We start from the raw sequence: 16,458 nt of genomic DNA, 5'->3' as shown, positions 1-16,458 counted from the left end.
GCATCCCCATCTATGATCAAAGATAGTACTGGCACTACCTGTAACGTCACTCACTCAAGAGGTTGTACTTTCATGTGCAAGGGGGCGTGGACAGTTGCAAATGAGGAATCTCTTTACCTCTGTGCTTGCTTTGTATTGTGGACGCAAAGGCAAAGAAGCTGTTAGGAGGTGCATTGCCAGTCTCTCTCCACACCCCATACCGGCTCTCCGGAGGCCCCAGACATACCTTTCAGGTGGATGCAGTCTGCACCCACCTGCAAGGGGATCTCTTAACCCCTCTCAAAAGTGGGGGGGGGTGGGTCGCATTTGCTGTTTGCCTACTAAACCAGAGTGACTTTGATTCATCCGCTCAGTATTTCACTTGAATGTGCTGTCGTGGGGGCAGCACCTTCTACAAAATAGGGTCACTTTCCCGGTTTGTGCATGGAGCACCTATTTAAAGGTGTGCTGTAGCAGAAACCCGGAAAGGGCCCCAAATGTACTATTAACTCAGTTAATTGTACTTAATTGTACTTGGTAGTATTTACTTGCCAGGCCCAACACAGACATGCAGATCACAACAGATGTCAGGAGCTAGTGTTTAACTGGGCAACAAACTAGAACTTTTTTAGTTTTTCCAACGCTTATTACCATTGCCCACTGTAGATTGGTTTTAAAAAAGAAAATACTTCTGACATGTAATCTGTTCCAATCTGAAACTCTGGTCTTCTGTTAATAACCCACATCATATTGTGTTGTAGTTGTCCAGACTGCTGGGGTTATCAGTGATAGTATTTTTTTCTCTCGAAGTAAGCAGCAATTGCTCCTATTTTTCCAGTAACTGCATGTTTAGAGGTTGATTTGTTTAGCTATATCCTAAATAACTTGTTCGTAATTAGACTTTGGCAGCCTGGCATTGTACAATAAATTTCGAATTACTTGCCTTTAATTTTACTGTCACGGATCATGCTTCAAGGCTTTTTGCTTTGACTTTATGGTTGGATTGAGAGGGCTGCTTTTTTTTTTTATAGGGTTTTTGGCACGCCTTGTCTCATGATACTTTATGTAAGTCTAAACCTCTTTTCCTGTGTTGATTGCAGACTTGATGTCCACCATGCCGGTTATCCGGACTTTAACAAGAGCTGCAAAACATGTGCTACAGAGCCCATGCTGCGGGTGTCAGACCTCTGTGGTGCCAGTCCGGTTTATTGGTGTTTCACCTCGTCAGGTTCCCTCAGATGCCAGTTTCCATTCAGTGTCTTTCACCGAAACAGATCACCCCCGGGTGCTGATAACAGGTGCGTGGGCTTTCAGATTTTTACACTCACTCTCTTCTGTGGGGAGACTTACACTTGCTGTGCTATCAATTTTGCTTCCAGTTAGTCTATTTGAGGGCCTGCACATAAAACTCAATGTTCAGCAAGCATCCATTCCAGTTGCTTGTCAACGCATCAAGCCTTTTCAACCCTAATTACCCAGTCACCCCAGCTATTAACAGAAGCACTCTTGCATCCCCATGAACCCCACAGACCCCAATATGAACATTACCCAACTGCACAGGGTTTTTCATAAACAATCTGTCCGTGATTCTTCTTCTCAACTTTTAAACCTCTGGCAGAAACCCTGCCACCGGTTGTGCCTTTTCAACCACTTCTATTAAATAGACTACCTCCAATGATACATCTATTGTCTTGCTCCCGAGAGCCCCCATTCACCAATAGAGAGCACCGTACAACAGGAACTGCAAAAATCATGACCTTGTCACTTAGCTGTAACATGGAAATCGCACTTTGTTAGGAAACCAAACGGAGCATGCTTCATGCAATTTCGAGAGTTCCTGACCTTTTGGGCTTCATTGTCAATCTAATCCTGGAAAACTAGTTACCAGGCTGAGCAGCTAACATTCAACCACCCCCTCTCCTTCCTCTTTCATCCGCTACTGCCCCTTATTGACCTCAACATGAGAGGCCGATTCCCAGGCATTGGCCACTAAAACCAGCCGGCCTGTGCTAGTCAGTCCACTCGCTTTCCCATTTCTGCCCACATTCCCAACTTAACTCATTGTAGGTAGTACAATGTACAAAACTCTATTCATGCCCAATGCCAAGCTGTTCAGAAGACTTGTTAGGGATAGGGGCCTCAAAACGTCTGCACTTGCATCCAGCTGCATCCCAAAAAACATTAATAATCACAAGCCACTCAACAAGCAAGTGCACTCCAGGTATCCAAGACTGATCTGCGCTTTGAACACGTCTGAACCACGTACCAGCTGACCATCTTAAAACTTGCTTGCATTTGTACTACAGAATGAGCATCTCTTCAGACTACTGAACATTTCCTCTAGCTCAAATGAATCAAATGGTCATCTCCATAGCCTAAAAAATCATCTCAAAAGTCATAAATATATGCTCGGTTGTCAAGTGAGATCACACTGTAAATTTCTTTCCACTGTACACATCCATGTCCCCTGGATCGACAAACACCCTTAAAACGTGACTAGCAAGACTGTAAGGACCGCAGTTGTATCCAAAGATCACACCAACAGACTGATCACACCAACGATTAACTACTCACTTTTCTGACTGACTTCAAAGTGTCTCGAATGTCAGCTGAGTTATCGCTCAGCCACTAAAATTCAAAGTTGTACTTAAATAAGCTGGTGCGGAGTCTCAGATGAACCTGCCAAGTTAAATGCATGTTTTATTTTTTTATTGTGCATTCCAGCTTCAGTTTTAATTTATGGTTTTTAATACATTAAATACAATCTGGTTGTTATAAGGAACAGTCAGTACTTGATCATACTCAATTTTCTTGTGCTTTTACCCTGTAAGACATTAGAACTCTGTTACGGCCTTTGGTTGCCTCAAGATTTAATTTGCTTTAGCATTTAACTCTCATTCACATGGCCACTGCAGGTGTTCTAAGTGACAAACTTCAAATCTGCCTAATGCGTCAGAGTGAAGTGAAGTGCAGTGAAGGAGTTTTATAAAGCGCGACTGCTGCCCAAAGGCGTCCAAGCGCTGGTAGAGGAAAAGGGGTTTAGAGGGGGAGGGAGGGGGAAAGGAAGAGGGAGGATAAGAAGAAGATTTAATTTTTAAATAAGAATGTTTTCAGTTCTTTGCCGAAAAGCGGGAGGGTAGGGTTAGATCTTAATGAAAGTGGCAGAGAGTTCCAGAGCTTGGCAGCGTTGAGTGAGAAGGACCTGCCTCCTGCTCTAGCCCTTTTGATTCGTGGAACTGCAGCGAGAAATGCATTAGTGGAACGAAGGGTTTTGCCGGGACAGTAAGGGGAGAGAAGTGAGTGATTGATTTCGGGGCTCGCTCTGTGGAATGCTTGGTGCGCTAGGTAGAGTGTTTTGAATTTTATTCTCTGTCTGACAGGGAGCCAGTGCAGAGATCTGATCCCTGCCTTGACTGACAGTCTGCGCGGGATCTGGAGAAGAATGCGGGCAGCGCAGTTCTGTGTCCGTTGTAGTTTCTCCAGCACATACTCAGGGGCTCCTAGATATAGCGCGTTATTAAAGTCTAGCCTGGATTGTACGAGGCCCTGTATGACAACCTGCTTGGCTTCAAAGGGTAGTATCGGTAAGATTTTTTTCATCATTCGGATGATCCCAAAGCAGGTTGCCGCTGTTTTTGTTGCCTGAGTGTTAAAGGTGAGCTTCTTATCTAGCCATACTCCTAGGCTTTTGATGTCTTCCTTCGGAGTTGGCGGTGGCCCTAAACTTGCGGGCCATGGCAGGTCATAGGTGAAGGAGGGGGGGCCGAGGGTCATTATCTCGGTCTTATCGCCATTGAGTTTTAAGGATGACATTGTCATCCAACTTCTGACATCCTCCATGCAGGATGCCAGGTTGGATTGGGGGAGCTCGCTGTTTTTTTGTGCCAGAGAGACCACCAGCTGAGTGTCGTCCGCATACGATATGATTTTGATACCGTATTTTCGAACAACCTCAGCCAGCGGCCTCATGTACACATTAAACAGCGTGGGGCTCAGTGATGAGCCCTGGGGCACGCCGCAGTTCAGGGGTTGGCTTTCAGAATACGAGTCGCCGTCAAAGACCTGGAAGGTTCTTTTGCTGAGAAAAGAACTCAGCCAGCCGAGGGCGTTTCCTGAGATGCCAAGATCGAGCAGTCGGGACAGCAGAGTTTTATGGCATACTGTGTCGAATGCTGCGCTTAGATCGAGGAGGACCACTGCCACTGATCCCCCCCTCGATCCAAGATCCTCCTGGCCTCTTCCGTAACGGCTAACAGTGCCGTTTCTGTGCCGTGTTTGGGGCGAAACCCAGTTTGGGTTGCGTCCAATAGAAGGTTCTCCTCAAGATATTTAGTAAGATGGAGGTTAATATACTTCTCCAAAATTTTACTTGCCCATGGTAGCAGGGAGATTGGGCGATAGTTATTAGGATCTGAGGGGTTGAGGCTGGGTTTTTTTTAACGATGCTCTCACCATTGCTTGTTTCCATACGGGCGGGACCACTCCTGTTGATATAGAGCAGTTGAGAATGTCCAAAAGGGTGGGAAAGATGGTCTGGTCGGCCATGTTCATTATTTTAGGGGGTACTGGGTCAAGGGGGGAGCCAGATTTTACCTGAGATGCGAGAGATTTAAGTACTTCTAGGTCTAATAATGGAAATTCATTCAAATGAACTTGTGTGTGGTATTCTATAGCGTTTGTGGGTTGTGGTGTAACCTCCTCTGGGCTGGGGGCTGCAAATAATGAGTATATTTTGTTTATTTTTTGGTAAAAGAAATTAGCCAATTCATTGCAGCGGGAAATGGGGTCGTGGGTTGTGGTTATTGGTGGGGGGATATTGGAGAGGGTTTTTACTACCTGGTATATTTCTTTAGGTTTGGAGCAAGCTGCCATGATTTTCTCCGTGTAGTAGTTCGCTTGGGCAGAGTTTTTCTGTTTCATAGGCTCTGATGTTTTCTCTATATCTTTCTTTGTCGGTGGCGGCGTATCCCAGGCGCCATTTTCTTTCCGTTTTTCTGCACTGTCTTTTCAGTTCCCTGAGTTTCTCCGAGTACCAGGGGGCGGTTTCTCGGGCTCGAGTGGCAGAAAATCTAAATGATGACCCACTACCTCTCACCTCATTGATGTTATCAAAGTCAATGTGCGTTGCTTCTCAAATGCCATTGCTTAACCAATCCAGTTCTAGCATCCTGGGCCCAGAACTCGGAATGTATACATTTTTTTTTTTGTGAATCACTGGCTGGTGTCCGATTGCCACTTAGTAACCCTGACATTAGTTTTGGTAGCATTTCTTGGTGAATTGTAATCCCCTTTCTCTCAAGGTACAGCATCCAGAGTTTGAGTATATTAAGAAGATGAACATGACTAGGTTTTGTCGAGAGTAAACTGTTTAGAGGGGTTCTGTCACCTTGAAATAGCCTATTCATCCTGCTCTCCATATTAGCTTGTAATGCACAGGAATGTTCTTCGCCTTTATGTAGACTGCACTAGATTGTTTTCCAAGATGGCACACTGATTGGACCCATAAGTGTTCTTAACTGTACCCTTTTCCTTTTTTATAGGTGGTCTTGGCCAGCTTGGAGTAGGTCTTGCTAAGCTGCTAAGGTAACATTGATTGTGCTCATGGAAATGCCATGTGTTGATTGTACTGCCTGGGTGTCTGTGGTTAAGAGAATGTGTTGGGTGCTACTGTGATTACAATCATTGCTTCTGAACTGTCTGTGGTGACTGGCGTGGGCAGGTTAGCTTGTCTTTGCTAGTGCCACAGTGGTGGCTGTGCCTATTCCACCCACTGGTACTTATAGCTCTAAAGTACAGTTAGGCTATGCCTTTGCCAGCTGGTACCACTTTGATAGAACATGCCGGATTAGTAGGACTTTGGCCAATTTAAACCTAAAGTATGCTTATTGTTGGACCTTCGTAGTGGCCCTTAAAGTAGATTATTCTAAACTGCACAATGCATCCTGAACAATCTTGGGGACCTAAACATGTTGAGGCTTTAAACAACCTTGTACCCTGGCCTCGAAACGTGTGATATAGTTCTGCAGGTGGTTTTAAAAACCTGTAAGGCATGTAACTTCCTCCCCCTCCCCGACCCCAGCTAGGGAACATCGTTTCTGGCATGCTAGTGTTTTGATATTTACGAAACCCCCTTCCAGGCCTAAATCACTTGCTATATATACTATTATCAAGTTACTCTGTATGTACCATTTCTATAGCTGGTCATGGAGCACAGTAATTTGCATTTGGTCCATGGGTGCCCTTCAAGCGTGCCATGGCTCAAAATCATAAAAATGTTGTTAGACCTGCAGATTAGTAACTTGAAAAATCTACTCTACCCAACTGTAATGGACTTGACCTCTGTCTCTGAAAGCCGCTCGTCCTGATTAAATCTGGCTTGCCATAGCGAGTGGATTTTTCGATGATGGCTGAAGGTAGACATATTGGGACATTTGGGTGTTGCATGAGGTTTTAAGGTGTAAGGCATGATCTGTCCATCTTCACTGCACAGAACCAATGTGTAAAAGAGTGTAAAAAAATAGCTGCATGCAAAAGCATACCATCTGTGTGTGGAACACATTTTGTGGGGCATCAGGGCACTTAACAGGGAAGTGCCATGTGGAGTCCATTCAAAAGTGAAAGGATCAGCCCTGTTGGCGGTAGGAAAGCTTCATTATATTTACAAACCTGATAACATATAGAGTGAGTTGAGCATATGTTGGTGGGGGGTCATAATTTTATTGCTTTTTATGAGTTACAAAGTGGTTGCTTATTAACCCTGTTTTTTGAGTAGCGTGTTGCATATATTTTTTAGGTTTGTACCAAGAAGGAGCTTCTATGTATTTGGTTTCTTTGATAAAGGACGTAATCAGAAGTGTTGCATTTATTGATCTATTGTTCTGCCTCTGCGGTGTGGAGCCTAGCTGGGCAGTGCAGTAAAAATGGACTACTATGAACGCCAACTGTGATCTCAAGTGCTTTCAATGTGAATTTGCTGTGACCGGTAGCCAGTGCATGGTTATAAGGGCTGAGTGATAGGGCCTTGTCAGTTCATGCTTGGAACTGTTTAGCAGTATCATTCTAGATACCTTGAAGCTTTCTGGTGAAACACTTCCCACGTGCTCCTGAGGCCTGGGCTACAGGAGTAGCCCAAGCTAGGAAAGCTACACCAAAATGTTGAACGGTCTTTTCATTACATTGACCTGACTTTGGAGTTTTGATCACATCCAAAATTATGAGTGGGTGGGATCCAATATCTTTAGATCATGCTGTGGTGTGGACCTTCCATTCTCCATAGTCCAAAAAGAATATCTGTTTTGGTGTTTCAATTTTTTAACTTTCTTTTTTGGGTAAACTTCAGTTGCTGGAGGCATTTGTAGAGTCCAAAATTTCCCTGAGGTGATATGTCAGTTTTAGAACTATCTCGGCATCATCAGCCTATTAAGCAAGTTTTCAAGCTAAGCAACATTTATACATGGTAGAGGAGAGGGCATGTCTTGGTCCAATGAGGCCTCTATCTTTTATGAGAATAGTGTTGAGTAATGGACGGCTTAATATTCTTTACTCCCTCTGCCAGAGTTTGCAGAAGTCTTGGAAGGGTCACCCTGCAAGCATACAGGCTAGTAGATCGGCGAGTGAGGCAGTACATTGAAAAAATAAGTTTATAGATCAGTACACAGTGGCTTCTTGACTGGTAAATATAGCAGAGCACAGGAGCATTCAGAAACAATTGCAACTGTTAAGCCCAGAGATTCAGAAGTAGTTAATGGATAGGAAATATTTCAGTCTTCCTAGCAGAATACTATGTTGGCATGAACTACGGAATCCGTCTTGGCTTCAGACCGCTGGTTGGATAGCCTTTGTCTGAGCAGGTGGTTCCATCTCTTAGTGGTATGGAAGAACCTCTTCTCAGTGCACCTGCACTGAGGTTGTGCTGAGACAAAAGTGCAAGAAAGGGATGTTTATCTTTGTAGGTACACCACTCTGTGGTGGCGTTTGGAAATTCTTACGTTACCGTAGTGTGTTGTGCACCAGTCCAGTAGTTGCCAGAGTTCTGTGAAGTAGCCCTTGTCAACAAGTCTCTGGCCAACATGTGAAGAATGTCTTGTGAGTTTCTCCCACAACATCCTTCACCAGGCCTCCAAAAGGTACACCCTGGCATTCCAGGCTTTTTCATCCCCAAGCTGCCCAGATGTTCCTCCGGGTGAGCGCCAACTACTGGTCAACTCCTGTACTCCAGAGTGCTGTCCGCTAGCACAGAGTTGGCTGTGTTAGACTACCACAAGGATATGGAAAGAGCAAGAAGTGTAGTGACCAGAATAAGCAAGTCATACAACCACACCTTTTAACCTTTTTGGATATTAAAATATGCTTTGTAAATAGTACTTTCGTGCACTTATCCATTACATCTCATAGGAGATCTGGTCTTGTGGGCTCATTAACGGATACTTTCCCATTTGCATTCCTTTTCTGCCCTTTTGTAACTCTGCATGAATGTTGTAGCATTGTAAAGTGAAGCTATACATGCTGCTTTTATCGAAAGTAAACCCACAAAGTGGACTCCATCTTCCATTGTAACTATTAATTGTGGTTTGCCTTGCAGGAAACAATTTGGGAAAAACAATGTTATCCTGTCTGATATCCGAAAGCCCCCTGATAGTGTCTTCTACAGTGGTAAGAGATTTAGAAACCTTTTTACTTGACACCTCTTTTAGGGAAGAGATATATATTGTGAATTTTATTTAATAATGCAGTCATAATTTTTAGTGTTCATCTTTGACTCTTACATAAGGATTGCTTTGCTTCTTTGGAATCAGGCCCCTTCATCTATTCAGATATTTTGGACTACAAGAACCTGCGTGAAATTATTGTGAATAATCGCATCACGTGGCTCATCCATTACAGTGCCTTGCTCAGTGCTGTTGGAGAAGCAAATGTTCCCTTGGCCAGAGCTGTCAATATAACTGGTAAGCATTGACAGCCGCTCAAACCCTCTCAGATGGGTCCTTGATGGATGAGAGCAGAAGTGCTGCAAGCCCTCCGACTGACTTGACATGTTTCGTTGTAGGTTTGCACAATATTCTAGACATTGCTGCGGAACACAGTCTGCGGCTGTTTGTACCCAGTACGATAGGAGCATTTGGACCTACCTCTCCACGCAACCCAACCCCTGATCTTTGTATCCAGCGGCCACGGACAATCTATGGTGTGTCCAAGGTCCATGCAGAACTCATGGGAGAGGTAAGTGCCAACCGTTTGCGGATGCAGGGCTGTTCTTGCTCCTCGTATTTTTATTTGAAAATTCTTAATAGTGTTGGACTGTGAACGCCTGGGAAGAGAAATTTAAAAGCTACTATGCCTTTCCGAGTTCAGTTAATCATCTCTGCATTAAACTTTAATGTTCTAGTTCACTCCTACAACCTCACTTTCCTTCTTGACACTCTGGTCCCCTGCACTATAGGAGTTTTTTGGTTCCCTCTTATCCGGTTAGTACTGCTGAGATGGTATACCCCTATATCCATCTTTAATAAAGACCGGTTGGTGATGGTGAACCATTTAGCACAGAATACTGGACAAAAGTTTGCCTCTAGTGGTTATAGTCTGCATGTTAGTGCACTAATACTTTGTTAACAAACTTCCTTTCTTCCTTTTTCACATTTCAAGAGAATTTATAATTGCTTAATTGGGTAGACCAGTTAAGCCCCCCCCCCCCCCACCCCCACGTTTGTTTTTGCATAATATCCTAATGTAGACATGTAGTCCCAGTCTCTTATGGTATGACTGTTCGTTCTGAGAATTGTCCCTAAAAACAGAATCTGAAAACTATGTTGGGTCATCTGATAATTGTTAAAAAAAAATGCAGGAAGTTAGCTTACTATAATGCAGAAGGGTGTTAAGATGGGCTCCTTAACTGAACTTGGGGTGTGGGCAGATTATCTTTCTCGGTAGAGTATCAAACTCAATAGATGAATGCAGTTACCACAGGGCCTTCCTAGGACAGCATGTAAAGTACAATTGACAACTTCTGCTCCGAGTCTGGTGAATATAGCAGCACAAAAAGATTAAAGGAATGCTGAACCAGTGTTAAACATTCACCCCCAGTCACAGAGCTGGGTTAAATCCACCCCAGTTTGGAACCAGCCATATGCAAATCGGGCTTGACCCTCCTCCCCATGGTAAAAGTCCAGCCTGAACTCTCAGGCCTGGTCCTCCCTGGACTGGAAGCAAGCATCCTGGAACCGGTTTCGGGGTGTCTTCCCCCTCATCAGCCAGGCTAGCCTGAATCCAATGGCATGGGGAGCATAATCTATTGGTTGTGCATGTGCAAAAGTATTGAGTGACATGCAACATAACCTACAACACTAATATAAAAAGCTAAAATTGTCTGAACACTTTGAAAATAATAACATTTACAAATGCAATGCACACCTTGATATGATCATCAAGTCATCTATCTAAACTTTCTTAGAATGCAAGCAGTTGAGTTTTGTCCGCACCTATAATGTTATGATAAAAAAAATGTAACTATAGAAGTATGTCTTTTGTGTGCATAATTAAGATAGATGGTTAGTAGAAGTCCATATTGCTTTTCTTTTGTCCTGCTAATCAGTGATGAGGATAATTTATGGTAAAAGAATATGGTAATCCAGACTGTAGGTGATGGTTACAAAACCCCTCCCCGGTCAGATTTGCATTGAATTCTTGATTGGGTTTGCTGGCTAGGTGTATTGATGGGACTCTTTTGTACTCAGTACTACCACTATAGGTATGGATTGGACTTTCGGTGTCTAAGGTATCCTGGAATCATCTCTGCAGACACTCAGCCTGGTGGCGGCACGACAGGTGAGCGCTTGTTAACAATGCTGTTTTAATCTCTAAAATTGTGTGTGTATGTGTTTGTATGTGTGTGTGTATATATATATATATATATATATATATATATATATGTGTGTGTATATATAAACAGATAATCTCCAAACAAAGTTGCATGTCGAAAAAGAGGGTCTGCACAGGTAGGTGAAATCAGCCAGTATTTCTTGGAGGAGTAGCATGCCAAAACAGCAGAAATGTTGCGCAGCTTCTTGATTTCAGCTCGGCGCGTTTCGTGCCTTGTAGCACTTTTTCATGGGCTCTGAGCGTTGAAAGGCACACATCACGGCCGTTTTTTTAAGCACCTTGTTAAACAGTCATTCCCGCCCCAATAGGCGTAGCCAACCAGGTGGCCTGCTGGAACCTGTAGTGTTTCAATTGTTCCTCAAGTGAGTTGCTGCTTTGTTGCCCAAATGAACAAAAATGAATCCAAAGTGGGTGGCAAAACATAACGTTGTTTGGTAATGCTATGTGATACTCCTCCAAACAGCACCACCTGCCCGTCAGGCGCATCCTGGATTGAATTGAGTGCTGTGCGGCTTTATCCTCACTGAACCTGCAATAAAGAATTGTGGCTGATATTCACCTGTCTGGCGGCAACTCCTTTACAGGCGTCCTCGTTTGTGGATGTTTGGTGGCCTGACTGAGCCGCGGAGAAGCCCCGGTGTTGCTGACAACACTCCAGCGGTGACGTGAAAACGGCCACTGCATATGGGACAAGTAGCCGTTTTATTGCAGAAACAACGCGTCAGTGATGTTACTATCCACACATCACCAACCCACTGGGGCAATACTTTGAATATTGTGGACAGCCTGGTCGGCTGACTGAAGCAGAATACGGCACCACGTTGTCCAGCAGGCCATGCGGTTGGCCATGCCCATTGGGGCGGGACATGGGTTTATCTTAAGTGGCGCCAAGAAATCAAAAGCGTTGTGCAAGCTGTTCCAGAGCCTTTGATAAAGTGTCTCCGGACACGAAACGCGTCAGGCACTTCCTGGATTGAATTGAGTGCTGTACTGCTTTTTCCTCACTGAACCTGCAATGAAGAATTGTGGCTGATATTTACCTGTCTGGTGGCAACTCCTTTACAGGCGACCTAGTTTGTGGATGGATCTATATATATAGATTTTTTTTTTGGCGCACTTCAGACCTCAATTCTGCTGCGCAGTTAATATCCCGTTCGTATACCCACTTTAAGGATGCTCATTTACCAGACCATGGAAAAATAGAATTCCAAGTTAGCCTGGCCAGGGTTTGAACATGTGAACTGCCAATAACCACCATTTTCAATGACTAGCATTCAGCACGTTGACCACTGTCCCATTTACTGTATGTTGGCCACACACTGGAAGTAGCATTCCCTGAGGTGGGGGTTTATTATCGGACTGGGCTAGATATCCAAAGGAGAGAACATACTATGGATTCAAACTGGCTTTGTAGTGGGGTCTGAAGGGCATAATGACTAACAGAATTTGGGTATGAATGGGGCAGATAAGGAGGGGTAATTCACGTGTGAAAATAAAACTGCATGGTGTGATACTAGTAGGTTAGCTGTGGCCGGGAATTATTTTCTGTTCTCATATACCAAATATTTTTCCAAAAATCTCGATGAATAGAATTACGATGCACTCAAAGAGACAGGAGGTTTTTTCTTTTCCCATACACTTTTCACAAGTTACTGTTAGTGAACATTTTACGCTCCATTATCTGTCTTGTCTTCCACACAGACACTGCCTTCTGCATGCTAGCCCCTGTCATAAGTTGTAATATACATAACAAAGGCCGAATTTGAGGGGTCATCAGGCCTCCTTTTGTTGGAGTCTCCTGGCTGGGAGCAGTCAGGAGCCTCATACCTAGAAGCAAATGAAGGGGAGCGGAAACAAAGGTTAGCACTTCACATATACTTAAGAGATAGCTTTTCACTTAGTTCAGGCTCGGTTTAATAGAAATGCATGCACTGTAAGAATGTAGATGTGTTCTCTCCCAGTAGTTACATAATACTAAATGTAATTTATACAGCGCTTACTACCCCTGAGGAGGCATTGATCTAATTTAACCCCTTCCACGCTGATGACGAGCTGGGCTCGTCATGGCGTAGCCTCCTCGCACGCTGATGACGAGCCCAGCTCGTCACGTAACATGCGATTTAAAAAATCTCAGCGTGCGATCGGAATTCCGCTAGCGTGCATGAAGTTAAGTACCACTTTTTTTTTCTTGTATAGCGCTACTCATCCCAAAGCAGAGTGCTTTACATCACACGTACATATTAAAGTTTTGGCATGTGATGCCACATGCATACTGCCTAACTAGGTTAGTCCCTCCCACTTTTTTTTTTTTTTTTTTTTTTTGGACTGCACTAAATCGGATTAGCCGGTATAGTGATTTGGGTGAAAATACTTTTGGGGGGTGGTTGCAGGACAAGAAGTCAGCTGCTGCTGTGCCCCTCTGAATATTGGTGGCCTGGTCCCCACTCTCCCATGCCCAGCCCTGTTTATAGGTTCGAGTTTGTGAGCTGGCATAATTGCTCTCCGGTTTAGGGCGGTTGTAGTGCTAATGCCCACTTCTGTATTTGAAGTGTGCACTACTACTGTGGACACACCCAGCCTGTCATCCCCTGACTGTTTGGTCACAAGCTAGTAAGTCTCCAGCTTTACATTTGTCTGTCACTCTTGTGGGAAAGGGACATCTTCTGGAAACCTCTAAGCAGTACCAACTTTTACTTCCGATAACTGGCTGTTAATCGAGTCAAAGATGGTAAACTCTTACTGTCTAAATAGCACTATATTAGTGCTAGGGGCCAAATTGCTTTGTACCATGAAAGAAAGGCATTGAACCATCTCGCATACCATTAACATTCCCTTTTTTTTTGTTGTTGTTAGAATCGCCTTCTTCATGCACCTTTTCTGCTGTATTTTACAGTTTCACCTTTTCTGCCAAGTGGGGTGTGGGAGAGTCATTCTGCTGAGTATTCAACCCTGTATGGAAAGGGCCAAATGCATAACTTCTATAACTTTGTGTGTTCGGTTGTAGGTCCACAGGGGAGCACTGTGTTCCATCCTACACACAAGTTACAGTCTAACATGACCAAAATCTCTCATTGACCACTGCCCTTAGCGTCTTCATGGAATTGGTTCTGATCTCTCTTTGAGCTTCACTCTCTTAAAGATTATAAGGGGCTGACACTTCTGTACTATGATGCTTTTTCCCAAATGCTCTGTTGCAAGACCCTTCAGTAAGCACTAAAAGCCTCACTGATAGTTTAGCAGTATAGACTGATCTCTTATCTTTTCCACTAGCTTTTATACTAACCTCAAGTCCACCTTCCGTGAGCCCATGTTGCTTCTTTTGTCATCGGGACTATACCGTTTTTTTTATCTCTGATGAACCTATATGATCAGACCGATCACTGTTGGATTCACATATATTTATTTTTTAAATGTAAAGAAAGCTCAACACTGACTGTAATCGGAGACTTATCAGTTTGAGGATGGATGTAACCCCATCACACACCTTTTTAGGTCTCGTAGAGAGACCTAATGCCGTCCATCCACAAAGCTGACTTTTTACGATCCTGATTTTCAACAGTTCTAGAGAAGCGAATCACGTGACAAGCTCCTCGTGCACGAGCCTTCCCCCTGCCAGCAGCCTTTCTCCCTTCACAGCCATCTGTTCCTCACTCCCCGCCGTCTCTTATTCACGGCCGTAGGCCGTCCTAATTGCTTTTTTTTCTGCCTGGCTACTTCAAAGGGTTCGGCTGCCCCGCCCCCTGCAATGCCGAGAGCTTCTTTTGCGTTTCTGAGTGCTGTGCTCTGACAACTTCAGGTAAAGTCCGCGCTTTCATTTTGCGGCTGTTTTTTTTTTTTTGCGGCCGCCATTGCTTGTTTTATGTCTCCCCACCCCGAGATCGATTCACGGCACTTCCTATTGCTTGTTTAGGTTTCTTATTTATGTTGCTTGTCCAATATCTCAGCTCCTCTTCACTTGTTTTATGTATGTTTTACTTTCCTTCCTAACACGGGGCCCTCTTTTCTCCATGTATGCTTTAAGTAAAAAGAAACTTCCCTATACCTGATTTCTAGTTATTAGAGTTTTCTAGACTTTCCCTTGTTTCTCAGGTCTCTGTAATAGGTCTCTTTTTAGGTCTCAAATATACAGCACATGCACGGTGTCTTTGAGGCATGCTGGTTACAGTTGGTGGTTACAGCCTACCAATAGGCTTACTATTTGTTTGTGCTCATATCGTTCGCTCCACTGTGTCATGTCATGTATGCGCTGTGCCTCTTCTTGAGTTTGGCCCTCCCCTAGAACATAGGCCAAGTATTTGTGTACATTCACTGCTCCACTTTTTAGAGCTACTTTAACCCCTTGCATGCTGCCGCGGTTTTGCACACGGATGGGGGGCCGTCATCAGCATGCAAGTGGTTAATTGTGCTTATGCACTCCATATGAGGGCTTGTGCTCATTTCCCCTTCCACCCGCACCCATTTGTGTTGTCTCTTTTCGGTCTCAGACTCTTTTTCATAAGAAACGCAGACCAGCCCTTAATCGAAACATCCGGTCTAAAGTGTGTAGCTGCTGCTTCAGATTTTCCCAGGGCAACGGTTTGATCTTCCCAAACCCCCTTCCACACCACCACACAACCCAGCGCCATTCAAAGTCCTGCTTCTTGTCAGTGTATTTAACAAAGTATTTTGCGAATCCCAAAAGTTATGTCGCATAAAATATACATATTATAATATATAAAGGTGCTTTCAAAAGGATTTTTTTTATTAGAACATCTGTCTCTTTTTAATATATGAGCAACCCTTTATGTTTTATAGTGCCACAGTGCTTTGCACGCTGAGAATTTTCAGCGCTCTCCAGTTTCCCAGTTCAATGCCCGAGTAGCATATCCAGTCCTTTTTAGGTCGTAAACAGACTTTACCCAACTGTTCCCTCAGCCGCACTCCTTCCACACCTTTTGAAGTGAAGCTTAGCTTCACTTCAAAGGCCCCTGCTGCTTCACACCCTCATCGCCGCTCTCCCTACTCCGCCCGCCTTGTCGCATTTCTCCTCCCCTCTCCCCACAGCAATGCCCTCCGTCTTGTTTAATTATTTGTCACTGCTGTGTGCAGCCCAAAGCGCAGTTGCTTCATCTCGTCTATTAAACCTTTCTGAATTTAACCGTGTTCTTACATGTCCCCTTATTTTGTATTTGCAAATCTACTGAAAGAAACCCCTTTAGAAAGAAAATTAATACAATTTTACAGACGTTGTAAGCTTAATAGTTGCCTATATTGTATATAACTCGCCACAATTTAACCTAGACATCCCACTGCGCACTCTCCCACCTGTCTTTAAACGTTTGTGCATTGCTTTAGCCCTAAATAGTATCCTCAGACCGTGTCATCAGGACGTGTTGAGGTACGGCCTCTTTTCATGTTGAACCTAGCCTGTATATTTGTAGAGCATATATGTTCTGCCCAATCTGTACCTTCGTGCTTTTGAAGTGAAGCTTAGCTTCACTTCAAAGGCCCCTGCTGCTTTACACCCTCATCGCCGCTCTCCCCACTCTGCCCCTCCCCTTCCTGCCGTGTCGCATTTCTCCTCCCCCCCCAACCCTCTCACACCCCCGCCCTCACACCCTGCCC

General features: G+C 44.2%; 1 protein-coding gene across 1 annotated transcript in view; it reads left to right on the top strand.

The window, feature by feature from the left end:
* Positions 1-16,458, top strand: part of LOC147706931 (L-threonine 3-dehydrogenase, mitochondrial-like) — a 34,505-nt gene that overhangs the window by 5,979 nt on the left and 12,068 nt on the right. Inside the window, exons 2-7 of the mRNA XM_086926183.1 lie at positions 1,080-1,277; positions 5,520-5,562; positions 8,561-8,631; positions 8,775-8,924; positions 9,026-9,198; positions 10,710-10,800. Coding sequence (XP_086782309.1) covers positions 1,085-1,277; positions 5,520-5,562; positions 8,561-8,631; positions 8,775-8,924; positions 9,026-9,198; positions 10,710-10,800 — 721 coding nt within the window. The 5' untranslated portion in view covers positions 1,080-1,084. The remainder of the gene's footprint in view (positions 1-1,079; positions 1,278-5,519; positions 5,563-8,560; positions 8,632-8,774; positions 8,925-9,025; positions 9,199-10,709; positions 10,801-16,458) is intronic.

Source organism: Lissotriton vulgaris, chromosome 6 (assembly GCF_964263255.1).
Source record: "Lissotriton vulgaris chromosome 6, aLisVul1.2, whole genome shotgun sequence".
NCBI lineage: Eukaryota > Metazoa > Chordata > Amphibia > Caudata > Salamandridae > Lissotriton > Lissotriton vulgaris.
This window is presented reverse-complemented; position numbering and strand designations above follow the sequence as displayed.